Raw genomic sequence first — 22,607 nt, 5'->3', positions numbered from 1 at the left:
TTCAAGTCATTAAGCCTATAACACACTCCTACTCTTATTTTTGCTTTCGCAGTGCTTATGTCACACCAAACTGACTCAACAGTGCACTGTTCATCTATATCAAGTGGATGCACTTTTTGATTTTATGTTTTTCTTTATTAACAGCATAACACCTCCTCCGTTCCTATCCTGTCTATCCTTTCTATACACATTGTACTCCCCAAATTCCAGTTCGGCATCTCTTATATCTGTGTGACACCACGTCCCCGATATCCCAACAATATCCGGTTTTGATGTCTTGACCATCACTTCAAATTCATTTACTATACTTCTAGCATTGGTATACATGCACCTATTTTTATTCTTAGTTACTCTAACACATCCCATATACCCACCTGTTTCACGATGACTGCCATCCGTCCCTGAAACCCCCAACACCCCTCGCTCCAGGTCGCTACTTATTCTAATAGAAGTTGTGCAAGAATCACCTTCACCTCTGCCCACGGCTACTGTTAAAATATTAGTCCTTGTATCCCCCCAAGCTATCAGTTTTCCGACCCACCCAACACTGCCTCAATAGCATCAGCAAATATTCTTGCACCCTTTCTATTTAAGTGTATCCCATCCCTGTAGAAGCAGTCTCTCCTGTTAACAAGTACAGTCCAGGCTGAAAAAAATTCTATCCCTTGAGCCTTGCACAATCTTTCCAGGGCCGAATTGATCGACAAGGCTCTCATCATATACTCCCTCCTATCGTGTCTGGGCAGAATTGCAGACACTTTCAAATTCAACCCTAATTCACGGCTTTTTTTCATCAGTGACCTGTACTTGTTAAGTAATTCTGCGCTCTCCTACTCTTAATATCATTAGTACCAACGTGTACAACTATATCACCTTTTGTGCCCCTGAAAGATGTTATTTGCTCTACAAATCTTTGGCAAATGATGCAAATAGTTCTTTACTTATGTAAACTCTAGAAGGAAGGGGATGAATCAGATTAAAGAGTGGGGGAAAGAACTGAACCTTGGTGGACACCAGTATTAGGGGAGAAGACAAAGACAGGGAGTCCACTTGATATCTATGGTTCAACTGTTGATGATCCTGCTTATGTAGCTAACAAACTAAATGAATATTTTGCATTGACATTCATACATGAGGAGTTATTCAGCAAGGGGAATGCCAGAGATGTATTCAACTCTGGCAGTAAGCTAGATAATCTTGTAATAACTGAGAGTAAAGTGGAGGAGAAATTGTTGAAGATAAACACAAGAAAGGCACTTGGGGTGGATGGGATCTATCCAGTTATATTAAAGGAGGCAGCAGAGGAAGTAAGCAAACCCTTAGCCATAATTATGAGAGCTTCCTTGGACTCAGGGGAGGTACTCACGGAATGGAGATGTGCAAATGTGACCCCAATTGACAAAGGAGGATCAAAGGCTGACAAGTAATTATAGACCTGTCAGTTTAACTTCTGTTCCAGGAAAATTAATGGAGGCACGGATTAAAGAAGCACTGCAGGATCATCTAGACAAGACTTCAGTTATAGCTCCGACACAGCATGGTTTTGTTAAGGGAAAGTCTTTCCTGACCAATTTGATTGCATACTATGATGCAGTCACAAAAGAACTGGATGCAAGGAATAACTTTGATATTATATATTTGGATCTTAGAAAGGCTTTTGATACTGTTGCACATGGAAGACGGCTGCACAAATTGGGGCAGTGTGGCATTGGAAGCAAATTGCTGCTATGGATAAAGAGACGGTTGAGGGGGAGCACACAGAGTGGTAATCAATGGACAGTGCTCATTGTGGACTAATGTTATTAGTGGAGTCTCTCAGGGTTCAGTGTTGGGTCCATTATTGTTTTCTGTATTTATGAATGATATTGATGATGGTATATCAAGCTTAATGTCCAAGTTTGCAGACAATACAAAGGTTGGCAGGGTCGTTAAGGACACTACTGACGCTACGCTGCTGCAACAGGATCTGGATAGGTTGAGCAGATGGGCTGAGAGGTGGCAAATGAAGTTTAACATTGACAAATGTAAAGTACTACATATGTCAATGTTAAACTTAGTTAAAATTACTAGAGCAACGTATCAACTCTGTGGTACTACACTGACAGTGGTAGAGAATGAAAAAGAACTTGGGGGTAATTGTGCAGGAAGATATGAAGTGCTCTAAGCAATGTAGATGGGCTGTAAGAGTAGCTCATGGTGTCTTTTCAATAATATACAGGAATTTTTCTAGCATGGATAAGGAGGTGATTATTCCATTGTATAAGGCAATGGTCAGACCACACCTTCAGTATTGTATACAGGTCTGGAAGACTAATTTCAAGAAGGATGTAGAGTTGCTGGAACGAGTACAGAGAAGGGCAACAAGATCAGTGAATGGAACAAAGGGTTGCTCTTACGAAGAAAGGCTTAAGTTTTGCAAATTACAGTGTCTGGAGACTGGGCACCAGCGAGGTGATCTGATAGAGGTGTATAAAGCCTTGAAAGGTTTGAGCATGCTCAATGCCGATGGGATTCTTCCTCTTGCTCAGAATAATCACCTGAGAGGGCATAAATTCAGATTGAGGAAAGACAGATGTGTGGAAATTTCCCTTTAGCCAGCAGTTAGTTGGTTGGTGGAACACACTTCCATGCCTTGTTGTGGAAGTTGATATAGCCTAAATAAATTTAAGGCTCAGCTGGACAGGTATTTCGAACAAACGGAGGGGCGAAATGTAAGTATTTAAATTCTATACAGTATTTAAATTCTATACAGTGGGACCAACTGATGATGTTACCAACAGCAAACTCAAAATGGGAAGCATTCAAGGAACTAATCTTGGTGGCTACCAGGCTTTACATACCAACTAAGAAATATTGTTCAAGGTTTAGGCCTAAATGGTTGTCAGATGGACTAATGAGACATGTGGCAGAAAAGAAAAATGCATGGGATACATACAAATTAATGGGTGACATGGAAGCCTATGATAGATATAAGTTGGTCTGTAACCAAGTCACAAAGGAGATTAGGCAGGCAAAGGCAGACTACGAAAAATCCTTGGCAAAGGATGCAAAGAAAAACAGAAAGGAGTTCTTTACATACTTGAACTCGAGAAGGAAAGGGATGAATCAGATTGGTCCACTGGATATTGATGGTTCAACAGTTGAGGATCCTGCTCAGGTGGCTAACAATCTAAACGAGTATTTTGCATCTACATTCACGCATGAGGAGTTATTCAGGAAGGAGAATGATGTAGGTAAAGTAAACATTGGCAGTGAGCTGGATGATTTTGTAATAACCGAGAGGAAAGTGGAGGAGAGATTGTTGAGGATAAACATAAATAAGGCACCTGGGGTGGATGGGATCTATCCAATTATATTAAAGGAGGCAGCAAAGGAAGTATGCAAACCCCTAGCCATAATTATGAGAACTTCTTTGGACTCAGGGGAGGTACCCATAGACTGGAGATGTGCAAATGTAACCCCAATTCACAAAGGAGGATCAAAGGCTGACACAAGTAATTATAGACCTGTTAGTTTAACTTCTGTTCCAGGTAAATTAATGGAGGCACTGGTTAAAGAAGCACTGCAGGATCATCTAGACAAGAATTCAGTTATAGCTCAGACGCAGCATGGTTTTGTTAAGGGCAGGTCTTGCCTGACCAATTTGATTGGATACTATGATGTAGTCACAAAAGAACTGGATGCAGGGAATAACTTTGATATTATATATTTGGATCTTAGAAAGGCTTTTGATACTGTTGCGCATGGAAGACTGCTGCACAAATTGGAGCAGTGTGGCATTGGAGGCAAATTGCTGCTATGGATAAGGGGATGGTTGAGTGGCAGAAGACAGAGAGTGGTAATCAATGGACACTGCTCAACGTGGACTAATGTTATTAGTGGAGTTCCTCAAGGTTCAGTGTTGGGTCCATTGTTGTTTTCGGTGTTTATGAATGATATTGATGATGGGATATCAAGTTTAATGTCTAAGTTTGCAGATGATACAAAGGTTGGCAGGGTCGTTAAGGACACTACTGACGCTATGCTGCTGCAACAGGATCTGGAAAGGTTGAACAGATGGGCTGAGAGGTGGCAAATGAAGTTTAACATTGACAAATGTAAAGTACTACATATGGGTAACAGTAACCCCAGAGCAATGTATCAACTCTGCGGTACTACACTGACAGTGGTGGAGAATGAAAAGGACCTGGGGGTAATTGTGCAGGCAGATATGAAGTTCTCTGAGCAGTGCAGACGAGCTGCAAGAGTAGCTCATGGTGTCTTGTCAATGACATACAGGAATTTTTCTAGCAGGGATAAGGAGGTGATTATTCCCTTGTATAAGGCAATGGTTAGGCCACATCTTGAGTACTGTATACAGGTCTGGAGGCCTCATTTCAAGAAAGATGTAGAGCTGCTGGAACGGGTACAGAGAAGGGCAACAAGATTAGTAAATGGAACAAAGGGTTGCTCTTACGAAGAAAGGCTTAAGTTTTGCAAATTACAGTGTCTGGAGACTGGGCACCGGCGAGGTGATCTGATAGAGGTGTATAAAGCCTTGAAAGGTTTGAGCATGCTCAATGCCGATGGGATTCTTCCTCTTGCTCAGAATAATCACCTGAGAGGGCATAAATTCAGATTGAGGAAAGACAGATGTGTGGAAATTTCCCTTTAGCCAGCAGTTAGTTGGTTGGTGGAACACACTTCCATGCCTTGTTGTGGAAGTTGATATAGCCTAAATAAATTTAAGGCTCAGCTGGACAGGTATTTCGAACAAACGGAGGGGCGAAATGTAAGTATTTAAATTCTATACAGTATTTAAATTCTATACAGTGGGACCAACTGATGATGTTACCAACAGCAAACTCAAAATGGGAAGCATTCAAGGAACTAATCTTGGTGGCTACCAGGCTTTACATACCAACTAAGAAATATTGTTCAAGGTTTAGGCCTAAATGGTTGTCAGATGGACTAATGAGACATGTGGCAGAAAAGAAAAATGCATGGGATACATACAAATTAATGGGTGACATGGAAGCCTATGATAGATATAAGTTGGTCTGTAACCAAGTCACAAAGGAGATTAGGCAGGCAAAGGCAGACTACGAAAAATCCTTGGCAAAGGATGCAAAGAAAAACAGAAAGGAGTTCTTTACATACTTGAACTCGAGAAGGAAAGGGATGAATCAGATTGGTCCACTGGATATTGATGGTTCAACAGTTGAGGATCCTGCTCAGGTGGCTAACAATCTAAACGAGTATTTTGCATCTACATTCACGCATGAGGAGTTATTCAGGAAGGAGAATGATGTAGGTAAAGTAAACATTGGCAGTGAGCTGGATGATTTTGTAATAACCGAGAGGAAAGTGGAGGAGAGATTGTTGAGGATAAACATAAATAAGGCACCTGGGGTGGATGGGATCTATCCAATTATATTAAAGGAGGCAGCAAAGGAAGTATGCAAACCCCTAGCCATAATTATGAGAACTTCTTTGGACTCAGGGGAGGTACCCATAGACTGGAGATGTGCAAATGTAACCCCAATTCACAAAGGAGGATCAAAGGCTGACACAAGTAATTATAGACCTGTTAGTTTAACTTCTGTTCCAGGTAAATTAATGGAGGCACTGGTTAAAGAAGCACTGCAGGATCATCTAGACAAGAATTCAGTTATAGCTCAGACGCAGCATGGTTTTGTTAAGGGCAGGTCTTGCCTGACCAATTTGATTGGATACTATGATGTAGTCACAAAAGAACTGGATGCAGGGAATAACTTTGATATTATATATTTGGATCTTAGAAAGGCTTTTGATACTGTTGCGCATGGAAGACTGCTGCACAAATTGGAGCAGTGTGGCATTGGAGGCAAATTGCTGCTATGGATAAGGGGATGGTTGAGTGGCAGAAGACAGAGAGTGGTAATCAATGGACACTGCTCAACGTGGACTAATGTTATTAGTGGAGTTCCTCAAGGTTCAGTGTTGGGTCCATTGTTGTTTTCGGTGTTTATGAATGATATTGATGATGGGATATCAAGTTTAATGTCTAAGTTTGCAGATGATACAAAGGTTGGCAGGGTCGTTAAGGACACTACTGACGCTATGCTGCTGCAACAGGATCTGGAAAGGTTGAACAGATGGGCTGAGAGGTGGCAAATGAAGTTTAACATTGACAAATGTAAAGTACTACATATGGGTAACAGTAACCCCAGAGCAATGTATCAACTCTGCGGTACTACACTGACAGTGGTGGAGAATGAAAAGGACCTGGGGGTAATTGTGCAGGCAGATATGAAGTTCTCTGAGCAGTGCAGACGAGCTGCAAGAGTAGCTCATGGTGTCTTGTCAATGATATACAGGAATTTTTCTAGCAGGGATAAGGAGGTGATTATTCCCTTGTATAAGGCAATGGTTAGGCCACATCTTGAGTACTGTATACAGGTCTGGAGGCCTCATTTCAAGAAAGATGTAGAGCTGCTGGAACGGGTACAGAGAAGGGCAACAAGATTAGTAAATGGAACAAAGGGTTGCTCTTACGAAGAAAGGCTTAAGTTTTGCAAATTACAGTGTCTGGAGACTGGGCACCGGCGAGGTGATCTGATAGAGGTGTATAAAGCCTTGAAAGGTTTGAGCATGCTCAATGCCGATGGGATTCTTCCTCTTGCTCAGAATAATCACCTGAGAGGGCATAAATTCAGATTGAGGAAAGACAGATGTGTGGAAATTTCCCTTTAGCCAGCAGTTAGTTGGTTGGTGGAACACACTTCCATGCCTTGTTGTGGAAGTTGATATAGCCTAAATAAATTTAAGGCTCAGCTGGACAGGTATTTCGAACAAACGGAGGGGCGAAATGTAAGTATTTAAATTCTATACAGTATTTAAATTCTATACAGTGGGACCAACTGATGATGTTACCAACAGCAAACTCAAAATGGGAAGCATTCAAGGAACTAATCTTGGTGGCTACCAGGCTTTACATACCAACTAAGAAATATTGTTCAAGGTTTAGGCCTAAATGGTTGTCAGATGGACTAATGAGACATGTGGCAGAAAAGAAAAATGCATGGGATACATACAAATTAATGGGTGACATGGAAGCCTATGATAGATATAAGTTGGTCTGTAACCAAGTCACAAAGGAGATTAGGCAGGCAAAGGCAGACTACGAAAAATCCTTGGCAAAGGATGCAAAGAAAAACAGAAAGGAGTTCTTTACATACTTGAACTCGAGAAGGAAAGGGATGAATCAGATTGGTCCACTGGATATTGATGGTTCAACAGTTGAGGATCCTGCTCAGGTGGCTAACAATCTAAACGAGTATTTTGCATCTACATTCACGCATGAGGAGTTATTCAGGAAGGAGAATGATGTAGGTAAAGTAAACATTGGCAGTGAGCTGGATGATTTTGTAATAACCGAGAGGAAAGTGGAGGAGAGATTGTTGAGGATAAACATAAATAAGGCACCTGGGGTGGATGGGATCTATCCAATTATATTAAAGGAGGCAGCAAAGGAAGTATGCAAACCCCTAGCCATAATTATGAGAACTTCTTTGGACTCAGGGGAGGTACCCATAGACTGGAGATGTGCAAATGTAACCCCAATTCACAAAGGAGGATCAAAGGCTGACACAAGTAATTATAGACCTGTTAGTTTAACTTCTGTTCCAGGTAAATTAATGGAGGCACTGGTTAAAGAAGCACTGCAGGATCATCTAGACAAGAATTCAGTTATAGCTCAGACGCAGCATGGTTTTGTTAAGGGCAGGTCTTGCCTGACCAATTTGATTGGATACTATGATGTAGTCACAAAAGAACTGGATGCAGGGAATAACTTTGATATTATATATTTGGATCTTAGAAAGGCTTTTGATACTGTTGCGCATGGAAGACTGCTGCACAAATTGGAGCAGTGTGGCATTGGAGGCAAATTGCTGCTATGGATAAGGGGATGGTTGAGTGGCAGAAGACAGAGAGTGGTAATCAATGGACACTGCTCAACGTGGACTAATGTTATTAGTGGAGTTCCTCAAGGTTCAGTGTTGGGTCCATTGTTGTTTTCGGTGTTTATGAATGATATTGATGATGGGATATCAAGTTTAATGTCTAAGTTTGCAGATGATACAAAGGTTGGCAGGGTCGTTAAGGACACTACTGACGCTATGCTGCTGCAACAGGATCTGGAAAGGTTGAACAGATGGGCTGAGAGGTGGCAAATGAAGTTTAACATTGACAAATGTAAAGTACTACATATGGGTAACAGTAACCCCAGAGCAATGTATCAACTCTGCGGTACTACACTGACAGTGGTGGAGAATGAAAAGGACCTGGGGGTAATTGTGCAGGCAGATATGAAGTTCTCTGAGCAGTGCAGACGAGCTGCAAGAGTAGCTCATGGTGTCTTGTCAATGATATACAGGAATTTTTCTAGCAGGGATAAGGAGGTGATTATTCCCTTGTATAAGGCAATGGTTAGGCCACATCTTGAGTACTGTATACAGGTCTGGAGGCCTCATTTCAAGAAAGATGTAGAGCTGCTGGAACGGGTACAGAGAAGGGCAACAAGATTAGTAAATGGAACAAAGGGTTGCTCTTACGAAGAAAGGCTTAAGTTTTGCAAATTACAGTGTCTGGAGACTAGGCACCGGCGAGGTGATCTGATAGAGGTGTATAAGGCTTTGAATGGTTTGAGCATGCTCAATGCCAATGGGATTCTTCATCTTTCTCAGAATAATCACCTCAGAGGGCATAAATTCAAATTGAGGAAGGACGGATGTCGGATAGATGTGCGGAAATTTGCCTTTGGACAGCGGGTGGTTGGTTGGTGGAACCGACTTCCATCACTTGTTGTTGAAGTTGATAGCCTAAACAAATTTAAAGCTCAACTGGACAGGTATTTCGAACGAACGGAGGGGTGAAATGGGAGAGGGTTTTTTTTTTTTTTTTTTTTTTTGGCTGATGCTGAATAAGCTTGCTTTCTTGCATCATATGCCTCTACTAATGCTAATGCTAATGCTAAGTGTGTTTTGTTTTTTTTTTTTGTTTTTTTGTCTGATGCTGCCTAAGCTTGCTTTCTTCTTTCATATGCCTCTACTAATGCTAATGCTAATATACAAGAGGAAAAAAGTGGGGGAAAGAACTGAACCTTGGTGAACACCAGTATTAGTGGAGAAGACAGAGAGCCATCTCCATCACCCTTAGTGAGCAATCAGAGAGAAAACTGGATAACCAATTACAAAAAACAGTTGGCAAACCATAAGATGGAAACTTGTTTAGAAGACCTTTATGCCAAACATGATCAAAAGTCTCTGAGAGGTCAAGAGCACCTGCTTGTGTTTCACCAAACTTTTCCATTGAATCTGTCCATAAATGAGTAACATAAGCCAGAATATAACCAGTGGATCGACACTGACGGAATCCATACAGGCGATCGTTGATCAGACAGAAGGTTTCTAGGTAGTTTAAGAATTGGCGGTTAATTGATTTCTCCACTCCTTTGGAAAGAGTAGAAGTAATTGCAATGGGACGATAACTGGATGGGAGGGATTTGTTACCCTTTTTAGGAAGTGGCTGGATATGAGCAAATTTCCAAGCAGAAGGAAAAACACCTTTGGAATAAGAAAGTGAAAAAAAGGTGGCAAAGAACAGGAGTAAGTTCAGGAGCACAGATTTTGAGAACAAGTGGAGAAATATCATCAGGACCTGAAGCTTTCTTAGAATCAAGATTCGTCAAATTCCTTCTGACATTTTGATGAAAGACCACAAGAGGCATTGAATGGAGCGTGCTAGAAATAGTTGGCGAGAGGTGTTTTACCAAGATCATTAATACGTCAGTTGGAAGAAAAATGGGATGCTAGCTGGTTAGCTTTATCCTTGGCTGGAGTTACAACATAACCATCTGGTTTTGACAGAGGTGGGAGCAGAGACGGGCAAAATTTGTGGCCAACAGCTTTGGCAAGAGACCAGAATGCTCGGCTACCATTAGGGCAAGAAGCAAGTTTTCTACTCTTAGCCTGTTCGAAATCTAGTTTGGACTGATTAAAAACTGCTTTACAATTGTTGCAGGCTTTGGTGTAGGCAGAAAATAAAACTGGAGAATTGGAAACAAGCCAATTATGATATGAAATGTTCTTGTCTTGAACAGCCTTAGCTCCTCCAAGAATAATTTCACTGACACGATCTGGGCAAACGTTGACATCAGAAGTTTTTAAACAGTAATCTGACCAAGGAAAAGAAAAATCGCAGGTCATCCCATTTTGCATTCTTGCAATGCCAAACAATACGAGGTTGGGAATAGCTGTGAGATAAAGGCTCCATTGGAGAAGAGACAATCACCAAGTTGTAATCTGAGGTGCCTAAAGTACCACTCACTTCAACCATATACTTAGAAGGGTTGTTTGTGAGAAAAATATCAAGCATGTTGGCTATATGGTTAGGATTGTCCGGTATTCATGTAGGTAAATGAACAATCTGTGCAAGGTCATTAGTAATTGCAAAAGCCTCAGCATCTCGACCAGCTGGGTCAGTGTGACAGGAAAACGGAAGCCAGCTGGAGTTTTGAACATTAAAATCACTAAGTAAAATTACCTCACTGTTAGGAAAGTTGGACTGGAGAAAGTCAATTTGCAAAGAGAGGAAGTCAAAGAGCTCCAAGCAATTAGTGGTGTTAGGAGAACGGTAGAGACAACAGACGAATTTGACACGGTGAGGTAGAGAAATTTTAAGCCAGAGAAGATCAAAAAAAAAGACATTCCAAATTACCAAGTCTCTGACAGGGAATATCGCAACGGACACATGAACAAGCACCACCTTTGAGGCGAAAGGAATCATACTGCCAATAATTTGGGCAATTGAGATGAGCAGTAGTTGAATCAACCGATAATTGAGATTCGGCCAGAAAAAGTACTTTACACCTCGTGCTGCTGACAGAGGACGCCAAGATCTACGACTCCTGAAGTAGAGAACGAGGATGTTGTGCATGCAACTCCTGGAATCAGCACACGCAAAATAGCAATGCAACTGGCTGTTCAACGTTTGACTATTTGGAGAGTGTTGTGAGAACACCAACTGTATCCTTACCATCTGCAACGGGTACAGGTCTTGTCACAAGCAGATTACCCTGCGTGAGTAATGTTCTGCCAGTGGTTCTTGCAGCAGTGTGGTACACCTCCTCACTTTCCTGCCTTAGTGATATTCACAGATGAAGCACAGTTCACATGACACGGAGTCCAAAACTTTCACAATCAGCATGTATGGGAGGAAAACCCACTTGCAATTCTTCCATCATATCACCAACAGCGGTTCAGCCTCAAAACCTGGGTGGGTGTTTTTGGTGTTAAGTTATTTGGGCCCCATGTACTTCCAAACAAACTCACAGGTCAGGCATACAGAAACTTTCTGGAAAACAACATGCCTGATTTCTTGGATGACATGCCACTGATCATCTGTCAACAAGCACACTTCATGCATGATGGTGCTCCCACACATTTCAGCCACCTAGCCCACAATTACCTGAATCGAAGGTTTCCTGGTTGGTGGATAGGTAGAGATGGACCAACTGCTTGGCCTCCACACTCTCTTGATTTAAACCTACTAGATTTCTTCTTGTGAAGCCATTTAAAGTCATTGGTGTATTCAACTCGGGTAGCTGATGTGGAAACTCTCCACAATCGAATTGTGGCAGGTGTGAGACAATACGAAACATGCCAGGAAAATACAGCTGCGAGTTACAGGCTCCGAAAAAAACGATAAGTTTTTGCTTATTATTTATATAATTGTTATTTTATATTGTACTTAATACGTTGTCTTATAGTTCTAATTACGCTGGTTATTTTTATTTGTATAAACAGTTTTTGTAGATATACGTAATACTTTATAAAACCGTTATTTCATTCGAATATTGCAGGCATTGTTTTGCATATAGTGATCAGGAATTCAAATTTTTAATTGACGTAGTTAGGTAGCTCTAACGTATAATTATAGAAACAGTAATACGCTTCACTGTTTCTATTAGATAGCGTAGTATTGACATTTAATTTAATTTATTGATCTTATTAATTTAAAATATCATGCCCCAAACTAGAGCAGCAAAGCAACGAGCACAAAGTGGCAGGAGTGCTGTGACTCGGGGGAGAACTGAGGGGGGCGATTCTCCAACGCATCACAGCCTTAAAAAATGTGCAGCTTGTGAAATGTTTGCCGAACTATCTGGAACGGAACATGATATTGCTAAGGGGGATGTCTTTGTGTGTGCACGATGTAAGGAGTGCAAGGAAATCAGGCGACAACTCAGCGTTGTTATGGGCCTATATGAGAGTTTGAAGGACAGGGTGGATGCCCTCGAAAGATCTAAATTGAGGGGCCCATCAGGCTCTCAGCTGCCCACATCAACGCCAGAGCTTGCACTTGGTCATCACGCAACACAGCAGCAACCCCCAAGGCAGATTGCGCTGGTCCCAAAGGAACTAGTAGTTGTTGGTGACTCTATTGTCAGGGAAACGGGAAACATCCTTTATAGAAAGGATAGATGGAACAGGACCAGGGTATGTCTGCCAGGGGCAAAGGTTGATGACGTTGTAGAGCAGATATCATCTTTTAAGGGCACAAAAGGTGATATAGTTGTACACGTTGGCACTAATGATATTAAGAGTAGGAGACCGGCAGAATTACTTAACAAGTACAGATCACTGATGAAAAAAAGCCATGAATTAGGGTTGAACTTGAAAGTGTCTGCAATTCTGCCCAGACACGATAGGAGGGAGTATATGATGAGAGCCTTGTTGATCAATTCAGCCCTGGAAAGACTGTGCAAGGGTCAAGGGGTAGAATTTTTTTCAGCCTGGACTGTACTTGTTAACAGGAGAGATTGCTTCTACAGGGATGGGATACACTTAAATAGAAAGGGTGCAAGAATATTTGCTGATGCTATCGAGGCAGTGTTAGGTGGGTCGGAAAACTGATAGCTTGGGGGGATACAAGGACTAATAGTTTAACAGTAGCCGTAGGCAGAGGTGAACGTGATTCTTGCACAACTTCTATTAGAATAAGTAGCGACCTGGAGCGAGGGGTGTTGGGGGTTTCAGGGACGGATGTCAGTCATCGTGAAACAGGTGGGTATATGGGATGTGTTAGAGTGGCTGGGAATAGGAATAGGTGCATGTATACCAATGCTAGAAGTATAGTAAATAAATTTGATGAATTTGAAGTGTTGGTCAAGACATCAAAGGCGGATATTGTTGGGATATCAGAGACGTGGAGTCACACAGATATAAGGAATGCCGAACTGGAATTTGGGGAGTACAATGTGTATAGAAAGGATAGACAGGATAGGAAGGGAGGAGGTGTTATGCTGTTAATAAAGAAAAACATAAAATCAAAAGAAGTGCATCCAGTTGATATAGATGAACAGTGCACTGTTGAGTCAGTTTGGTGTGACATAAGCACTGCGAAAGCAAAAATTAGAGTAGGAGTGTGTTATAGGGCTAATGACTCGAATGAGTACAATGAACAATTGTACAGAGAAATAGAGTGGGCTAGTAAATCGGAATGTCTTATAATGGGGGATTTTAACTTCCCAGATATTGACTGGAACTTGTGGGTTGGGCACTCACACACTAGTCAGACTTTTGTGGATTTATTGGATGATTGTTTTCTGCAGCAGCATGTTCGAGAGGCAACCAGAGAAAGTAATACTCTTGATCTGGTTATTAGCAGTGATCATTCATGTATTAGGAATTTGCAGATAAAAGAACCACTAGGTGGCAGTGATCACAGTGTACTGACGTGGGATTTACTTAAAGATTTAATTACCATCAGGGGTAAAGGAAAGGGTTTTTACTTCCATAAAGGCGAGTACAGTGGTCTCCGACAGTTTTTAAATTCTGTACAGTGGGATCAACTGACGATGTTACCAACAGTAAATTCTAAGTGGGAAGCATTCAAGGAATTAATCGTGAAAGCTACTAAAAGTTTCATACCTATTAAGAAATATTGTTCAAGTTTAGGCCTAAATGGTTGTCAAATGAACTAATGAGACTCGTAACAGAGAAGAAAATTGCATGGGATGCATATAAATTATCAAGCGACTCAGAAGCCTATGGCAGATATAAGTTAATCTGTAATCAGGTCACAAAGGAGGTTCGGCAGGTGAAGGCAGATTACGAGAAATCCTTGGCAAAAGATGCTAAGAAAAACAGCAAGGATTTCTTTACTTATATAAACTCTAAAAGGAAGGGGATGAATCTGATTGGTCCATTTGACATCGATGGTTCGACTGTTGATGAACCTGCTCAGATAGCAAACAAACTGAATGAGTATTTTGCATCTACATTCACACATGAGGAGTTATTAAGGTTTGAAAATGGCAGAAGGTTATCAAATTGTACCAGGATACTTAATGATTTTGTAATAACTGAGAGCAAAGTGGAAGAGAAATTGTTCAGGTTAAACGTAAGAAAAGCACCTGGGGTGGATGGGATCTATCCAGTTATATTAAAGGAGGCGGCAAAGCAACTAAGCAAACCCTTAGCCATAATTATGAGAGCAGCCTTGGACTCAGGGGAGGTTCCCACTCATGTCACCCTTCGATCCCCCTTTGTGAATTGGGGATACATGCAAATGTATCCCCAATTCACAAAGGGGGATCGAAGGGTGACACGAGTAATTTCAGACCAGTTAGTTTAACTTCTGTTCCGGGTAAAATAATGGAGTTGCTGGTTAAAGATGCATTGCAGGATCATCTAGACAAGACTGCAGCAATAATTCAGACACAGCATGGGTTTGTTAAGGGAAAGTCTTGTCTGATAAATTTGATAGGATATTATGATGTGGTTACAAAGGAACTGGATGCAAAAAATAATTTTGATATCATATATTTGGATTTCAGGAAAGCTTTTGACACTGTTGCACATGGAAGACTATTGTACAAATTGGAGCAGAATGGTATTAAGGGTACGTTGCTACAATGGATAAAAGGATGGTTAAGTGGGAGAAGGCAGAGGGTGGTAATCAATGGGTGCTGCTCTTCTTGGACTAATGTTATTAGTGGAGTCCCACAGGGTTCGGTGTTAGGTCCACTGTTGTTTTGTATATTTATCAATGATATTGATGAAGGTATATCAGGCTTAATGTTGAAGTTTGCAGATGATACAAAGGTTGGCAGGGTTGTTAATGACAGCAATGGCAGTGTGCTAACAGGATCTAGATAATTTGGGCAGATGGGCTAAGAAGTGGCAACTGAAGTTTAACCTTGACAAATGCAAAGTACTACATATGGGTAGAAGTAACCCCAGAGAAACGTACCAACTGTGTGGTACTACACTTAAGGTGGCAGAAAATGAAAAAGACCTGGGAGTAATTGTGCAGAGATATGAAGTTCTCTGAGCAATGTAGACAGGCTGCCAGGGCAGGTCATGGGGTTTTGTCAATGATATATAGGAATTTTGCTAGCAGGGAAAAGGAGGTGATTATCCCTCTGTATAAGGCAATGGTCAGGCCACGCCGTGAGTACTGCGTACAGGTCTGGAGGCCTCATTTTAGGAAGGATGTAGATTTACTTGAGCGTGTACAGAGAAGGGCAACAAGATTGGTGAGGGGAATGAAGGGATCCTCTTACCAAGAGAGGCTTAAGTTCTGCAAATTGCAGTGGCTGGAGACTAGGCACCTGCGCGGTGATCTGATTGAGGTATATAAGGCCTTGAATGGGTTCAGCACGCTGAATTCTGATGGGATCCTTCCACTTGTTCAGATTACGAACCTAAGGGGGCATAAATTCAAATTAAGAAAAGACAGATGTAGAATAGATGTGCGGAAATTTGCCTTTAGCCAGCGGGTGGTTAATTTCTGGAACAAACTTCCATCTGTCGTTGTGGAAGTTGATAGGTTGAATAAATTTAAGGAGGAACTGGACAGGCATTTGGAGGGAATGGTGTGATTTTTTTTTTTTTTTTTTTTGGCTGATGCTGCATAAGCTCATACATTTGCTTTCTTGCATCACATGCCACTACTACTACTACTACTATTACTGTATTCAGGCAGAAGGTGGACATTTTAAACAATTACTATAAGGTGACATGAACAGTTAAGTGTGATAGACAGACCTTCAAAACTCGGAAACCAAGCATTTCCAGAACTATGTTGATATAAAATATTTTTATTGTCTGCATATGAGGAACTCATTCTTGAAGTTATGTAGTGTATTTTTGAGACACCCTGTATATGTTATATATATATAATATATATGGACCCAATATAATATATATATTATTTTTTTTATTATTAATAATATATATTATTTTTTATATATTTGTGTACACACACACACACACACACACACACACACACACACACACACACACACACACACACACACACACAAATATATAAAAAAATAACTACCATCTTTACACTGATGTGTACTTCAAGGACCAACACCTATCAATACAATAATAAAAAGAAATTAGGTGGAACTACAGATAGCAGTATTACTTTTTATTTATGTACTTGTAGGTGCTGATCTCTGTCAAAGTACTTATCAATGTACCCCAGAGAAATGTACCAACTATGTGGTACTACCTTAGGGTGGTAGAACATGAAAAAAATCTGGGAGTAATTGCAGTCAGATATGAAGTTTTCTGAGTAATGCAGACAGGCTGCCAGAGCACATCATGGGGTGTTGTCAATGATAAACAGGAATTTTGTTAGTAGGGAAAAGGAAGTGATTATCCCTCTGTACAAGGTAATGGTAAGGCCAAGCGTTGAGTACTGCATACAGGGTTAAAGGCCTCGTTTTAGGAAGGAAGGATGTAGAGTTGCTTGGGTGTGTGTGTGTGTGTGTGTGTACAGAGAAGGACAGCAAGATTGGTGAGGGGAACGAAGGGATCCTCTTACAAAGAAAGGCTTAAGTTCCGCAAACTGCAGTGGCTGCAGACTAGGCACTTGAGAGGTGATCTGACTGAGGTGTATAAGGCCTTGAATGGGTTGAGTATGCTGAATTCTGATGGGATTCTTCCGTTTGCTCAGATTACAAACCTGAGGAGGCATAAATTCAAATTGAGGAAAGGCAGTTGTAGAATAGATGTGTGGAAATTTGCCTTTAGCCAGCAGGTGGTTAATTGCTGGAACAAACTTTCATGTGTCATTGTGGAAGCTGATAGCTTAAATAAATTTAAGGAGGAACTGGAAAAACTTTTAGAGGGAATGGATGTATGAAATTGTATTTTTTTGGGCTGATGCTACATAAGCTCATACACTTGCTTTCTTGCATCACATGCCTCCATTATTGCTACTACTAATGTAAGGCAGTAATTAGTTTTTTTTTTTTACATTTTTATATATTTGTGTGTGTGTGTCCATGTACATACACCGATGAGCCAAAACATTATGACCACCTACCTAATATGATTTTGGCCCTCCATATGCAGCCAAAACAGCTCGTACCTAGCAAGGCATGGATGCTACAAGATTTCTATATGTGTCTTGTGATATCTGGTACCAACACATAACCAGCAGATCCTTTAACTCCTGTAAGGTCCGTGGTTGAGATGCCACAGATCGGAGTTGCTGTTCCAACACAAACCACAGATGCTCGATGGGATTGATGTCTAGGGATTTTGTAGGCCAGCACAATATCTGGAAGACTTCCTCGTGTTCCGCAAGCCATCCTGAAAAAATCCGGGCAGTGTGGCATGGTGCATTATCTTGCTGAAAGACGGCACCCGCCACAGGGGAAGACCGTTGCCATGAAAAGGTGTACCTGATCAGTAATGATGTTTAGGTAAGTGGTAGAAGTAAGAGTGTCCAGCACATGGATGACTGGACTCAGGGTATCCCAGCAGAACATCACCCAAAGCATGATACTGTCGCCACCGGCTTGTTTTCATCCCACGGTGCATCCAGGGGCCATCAATTCCTCAGGTAAGCGATGCACAGGTACCCTAACATCCACGTGGTGCAACAGGAAAACGTGATTCATTGGACCAGACAACCTTCTTCCAATCACTCAAGGTCCAGTTTCAATGTTCTCATGCCCATTGTAGGTGCTGTCGCCAGTGAACCATGGTTAGCATGGGCACTCGGAGCAGCCTGCAGCTACGCAGCCCCATTTTCAGCAGGATTCGATGTACTGTGTCCTGTCACCAGCATTCCAATTACCGGCGAGTTGTGCCACAGTCGCCCTTCTGTTGCTACATACCATTCGGGAGAGCCTTCGCTCACCTCGTGTATCGATGAGCTGTAGTTTCCAACAGTTCATGGGTTCTCCCTCCACAGACCACTTTCGGTAGGTACTAACCACAGCTGACCACGAGCATCCCACCAGCCGTGCCATTTCGGATATGCTCTGACCCAGTCGTCTGGCCATTACAATTTGGCCTTTGTCAAACTCACTTAAGTCCGCTGCCTTTCCCATCTAAAGAAAAAAAGTAACACTGATTAACAGACCCTCAGTATCAGGTATTTTTATACAGTGTCCTGACCCGTGCATGCGCTGTAGTTCACCGCTTCAATTTGCATAACAACTCACTGGTCAATGTTTTGGCTCATCAGTGTATATATAATTTAATTAATCTAATTTGATCTTATTTAATATGCATAGCTTTGTGTCATTACTTAGCATGGTTCACCACATCAGTATCAATTACACTGCTTTGTTACTTGTGCTTTATTTCATTACATTAGATTGCCACTATAGCCATATTAATTTGGCTATAATGACAATCTGCTGTATTAAATGTTTCGTATTTTTTTTAAAGTTATACTGTATAAGTCACATTACACAATATACACCGATTTAATTTTTAAACAAGAAAACACGTGACACATGCAAACAATCAAAATAGCATGCAGTTTAGAAAGAATATAATTCTTATTCAGTAAGGTTCATTAAGGCTCATGAGAGAGAGAGAATTTTTCTGGGCTTAAAAATTGTAAAAATTGAATAAAACATAAATAAACAATGCAAAAATGAAAAAAATGAATAGCTATAATTTCTTATACTATTAACTTTAGATCAAATTACAATACAAAACTGATTATGTATTTTAATTAAACACAGAGGGAGATTGTTATACATAAATTTTGAATTAAAAATTATACTTAACAATTTTAATCACCTTTATTTGGTGGATATTTATGTCTTTTACCACCGCCAACAAGGGCTAAATAATTGCAACGAAACAACATTTCCACATATCCAATTCCTCCCTCAGTAAAAGCTAGAAAAAGTGAAAATTAATAAATTAACCATTTTGACACTAGTTCCAATTTATTTTATTTGGTCACAAAATGTCATCTCAATATGTTTATAATTATTCTAAATCAAATCAAGACTCAAAATAAAAATAAAGCAGCAACATTCACTACCTCAGTGTGCAACTTTTTTTTTTAAGGCACATTCACATATATATGCATAAGCACCTATTGTCTTTGCCACATTCACTTTTCAGGTAACAAAACTCCCAGTGGATAGATTTTCATGAAATTTTATATTTGGACCGTTTAAAAAGTATTTGTCAAGCCATGCCAAATTTCATTAAAACTGGATAAATAAAAATCCGGCAATTACTTCTTTTTTTCAGATGTGTAAAAAATAAATTCATATATTAAATGTTGTTTTAATGCAGTACAGTTAGCTTTAGACAGTCTATGCATGCTTCATGTACTGTTATGTTAAGACAAACAGAGAGAGAGAGAGAGAGAGACTTAAAAAATAGTATTTGGGAGGAGAGTAATAAATATTATACAGTTTAGAATTAAATGAACAGCTAAGTTTGGAGAATGTAAAATTATAGAGTCCCATAAACACAGTTAGGGAAGGACATTACGTGGTTGTTTTCCATTAAGATTATTACTATATTTAATACCACTCATATACCACATGAAATTAATAAATAATATAGTTTATTAAGCAATAGCCAAACCACTATACATTAAGGTGACGACGTTTCAGGCATCTTGCCATCAAACTTTCTATTGGGGGGCAGAACAATACAAAGAGTTACAAATCTGACTATATTACAATAACGATTACAATTATTACAATAACTTTGTAATTAATTTTGTAATTGTTATTGTAATATTATAATATAGCCATTCTGTAATTACAATAACTTTGTAACTGTAATAATGGTTATTGTAATATTTAATATAGTCAAATTTTTTAACTCTTTCTATTGTTCTGTCCCCAACAGCATGGTCTGATGAGGGATATAAGCAAGATGCCTGAAACATCACTTTAATGTACAGTGTTTTAGGTGACTGCTTAATAAATTAATTTCATGTGGTACATGAGTGATATTAAATAGTAAAAATCTATTCTATAAAATTATAATATTAGTATTTAATTGATAAGGAGATAACTATATTTTTCACTTCTATTAATAAAAAAAAAAAAAAAGAAAAATTTATTTTAAAACATTTGAACCATGTCTGAAATGTAATACACTGCACGCATTAACTAACTTGCTGTAATCTAAGTACATACACATAAAAATAATTTTGTCACAAAATTTTAAAGTGGTAAACTAACTCTGAAAAAAAAAATTAATAAAATAATCATAAAAGTATGAAAAATACAAATGTCAAAATTCTCACTCTGTCATTCGTCGTTACGTGATAAAGTTGTGTCAAATTTAGGTCTCTCTAGAATTGTGAAATTTAAGTCTCCACTAATTCTGGTGCTTGCTTTAAAAATGCATATAGTATTGATCTAGCTCAGGTAGTTTTTATATTAGAAAATCAATCAAGAGTTGACAAAAAGTCTATTATAACATGTTGTGTGAATGGATTGGCATAGGTGCAATATATTAAATTATTTGTAAAATAGAAATGCTAAGTTTGTGATAAAAATTAATTACTAAATACTGGAGAATTTACATTTAAAAACTGAAATCCAACACCAAGTATATCCAATTGGTTAAACAAATTAACTTGCAGGTGAGACTTCTCATTCCTTCTTGAACTATCATCAGGACTTTAATTATCTGTTCTAACCACTGACCTCTCTTACTGATGACTAATTCCAAGCAGACTGACATAAAATTATTCTATTTTTCAAGTTGACATAGTACTTTTAACCAAGAAGACAAAAATTAGTGAAAAAAAATATTCAAAAATGGTCATATGATAAGCACTTAAATTCATGGGACTACTAAAGTAATTTTTTGGAAACATCTTAAAGACAGGTGCTTCCAAAGAGTTAAAGGTATGACCAAATCTGGCAAAACCATTTAAATGTAATGGTTAATTTCAAATCTCTTTATATCAATTTTATGGAACAAAGAATATCAGCACAGATAAGATCATTGAACAATTAACTGCGATGATGAACAATGACAATATTCTTTCTCTTTCTCAGACAACACACAGGAGGGCAAACTTAAATTGAAAAAAGGATGGCTGGAGATTAGATGTGTAAAAATTTTGTTTCAGCCCAAAAGCAATTAATTGTTGGAACAAAATGTCATCTGGCATTGTTGAAGTAGCTAGTCTGAACAAATTTAAGGAAGAATTATACATATTATCAGAAGTGATCGACAGTTAAGGGGTCTGCGCGCGTATGTTGTATAAGCTTGCTTCCTTGTATCATTTGCCACTAATAATAATAAATTGGTATGTAAGGTACCATTTAGTTAATGACTAAACAAATAACAGTTACATTATCCTATTTTTGAAAATAGTGAAAGACATTTTTTATCCCTCAATTTACCAGGATACCAGTTGCAGAACACCATTCTAAGCAACATATAACTGCAGCAGTTATTCTTTAAAACAATTTGCACAGCATAAGTATTTTATAACATTTATAAAGTAGTCAAGTATGAATATTTCTCACATTCCCCACCTAAATCCACTAAACTACCAATATCACAAGAACTGGAAAAATAAAATCTGTATGCAATGGCAAGTTATTTTATAGAAAAAATTTTTCTTATCACATCTGTCCCATCTTTAGAGGTTTATAATGAAAATAAAAATGTAAGTATGTAGATGAAGTGAAGACATTATTTTCAAAACAAAATCTACCAGCGAGCATTTTTTTTTTTTTTTTTTTTTTTGTCACATACCTAGATTTCATTAAGGCTTTTGGGTACTGTTCCACATGAATGATTGTTGTATAAATTGGTGGAATGTGGCATTAAGGGCAAGTTACCTATATTATGGATAAAGGGATGGTTAAGTAGTAGAAGATAATGTGTTGACTTAAGAATATTGTAATTTATGTACACTCTGTCACTGAAACAAACCAACATTTATCACTGTCCTCAATTTGTACTGTATTTACTATATATTTATATTATATGTACTGTATACATTTTTATCCTGTAATAAATTTTCAAAATCATTATCAGATATGCATATTAAGTGCAATATTTCAAAAAATGTTTGCTCTTTAAAAACTAAATATTATTTTAGTTGCTTCAAATATAATCTAAAAGAAAAGAAATCAAGACATCCTGTCAGAACTGCAGACAACCTCAGTACTGAATCATATCGACTTATACAGAAACAGATGGATACAGCATGTAATGGAGAACGGACATTATCCGAAAGAGATACTAAACTACAAACTCCAGGGAAGGAGAGAGAGGCACACTCCTGCAAAGATGGAGAGACCGTAACAGGCCTCTAAG

The 22,607-nt window shown here is 39.2% G+C and overlaps 1 protein-coding gene across 4 annotated transcripts in view; it reads right to left on the bottom strand.

Annotated features, from left to right (window-relative positions):
• LOC150076426 (WD repeat domain phosphoinositide-interacting protein 3) overlaps positions 1 to 22,607 on the bottom strand; it is a 179,928-nt gene that overhangs the window by 106,988 nt on the left and 50,333 nt on the right. For 2 of the 4 annotated variants that reach the window (XM_090388009.1, XM_090388012.1), the window contains exon 3: positions 19,089 to 19,190. The exons of 1 other annotated variant lie outside the window; for it this stretch is intronic. In XM_090388009.1, coding sequence (XP_090244135.1) covers positions 19,089 to 19,190 — 102 coding nt within the window. Of the gene's footprint in view, positions 1 to 19,088; positions 19,191 to 22,040; positions 22,127 to 22,607 lie in introns of all 4 variants that reach the window. One more of the 4 variants, XM_090388011.1, reaches the window with a different exon arrangement.

The sequence above is a fragment of the Mastigoproctus giganteus genome, chromosome 13, assembly GCF_048544385.1.
Source record: "Mastigoproctus giganteus isolate SK-2022 chromosome 13, ASM4854438v1, whole genome shotgun sequence".
NCBI classification, from domain to species: domain Eukaryota; kingdom Metazoa; phylum Arthropoda; class Arachnida; order Uropygi; family Thelyphonidae; genus Mastigoproctus; species Mastigoproctus giganteus.
Note: the sequence above shows the minus strand (reverse complement) of the source record. Positions and strands in the feature narration are given on the sequence as shown.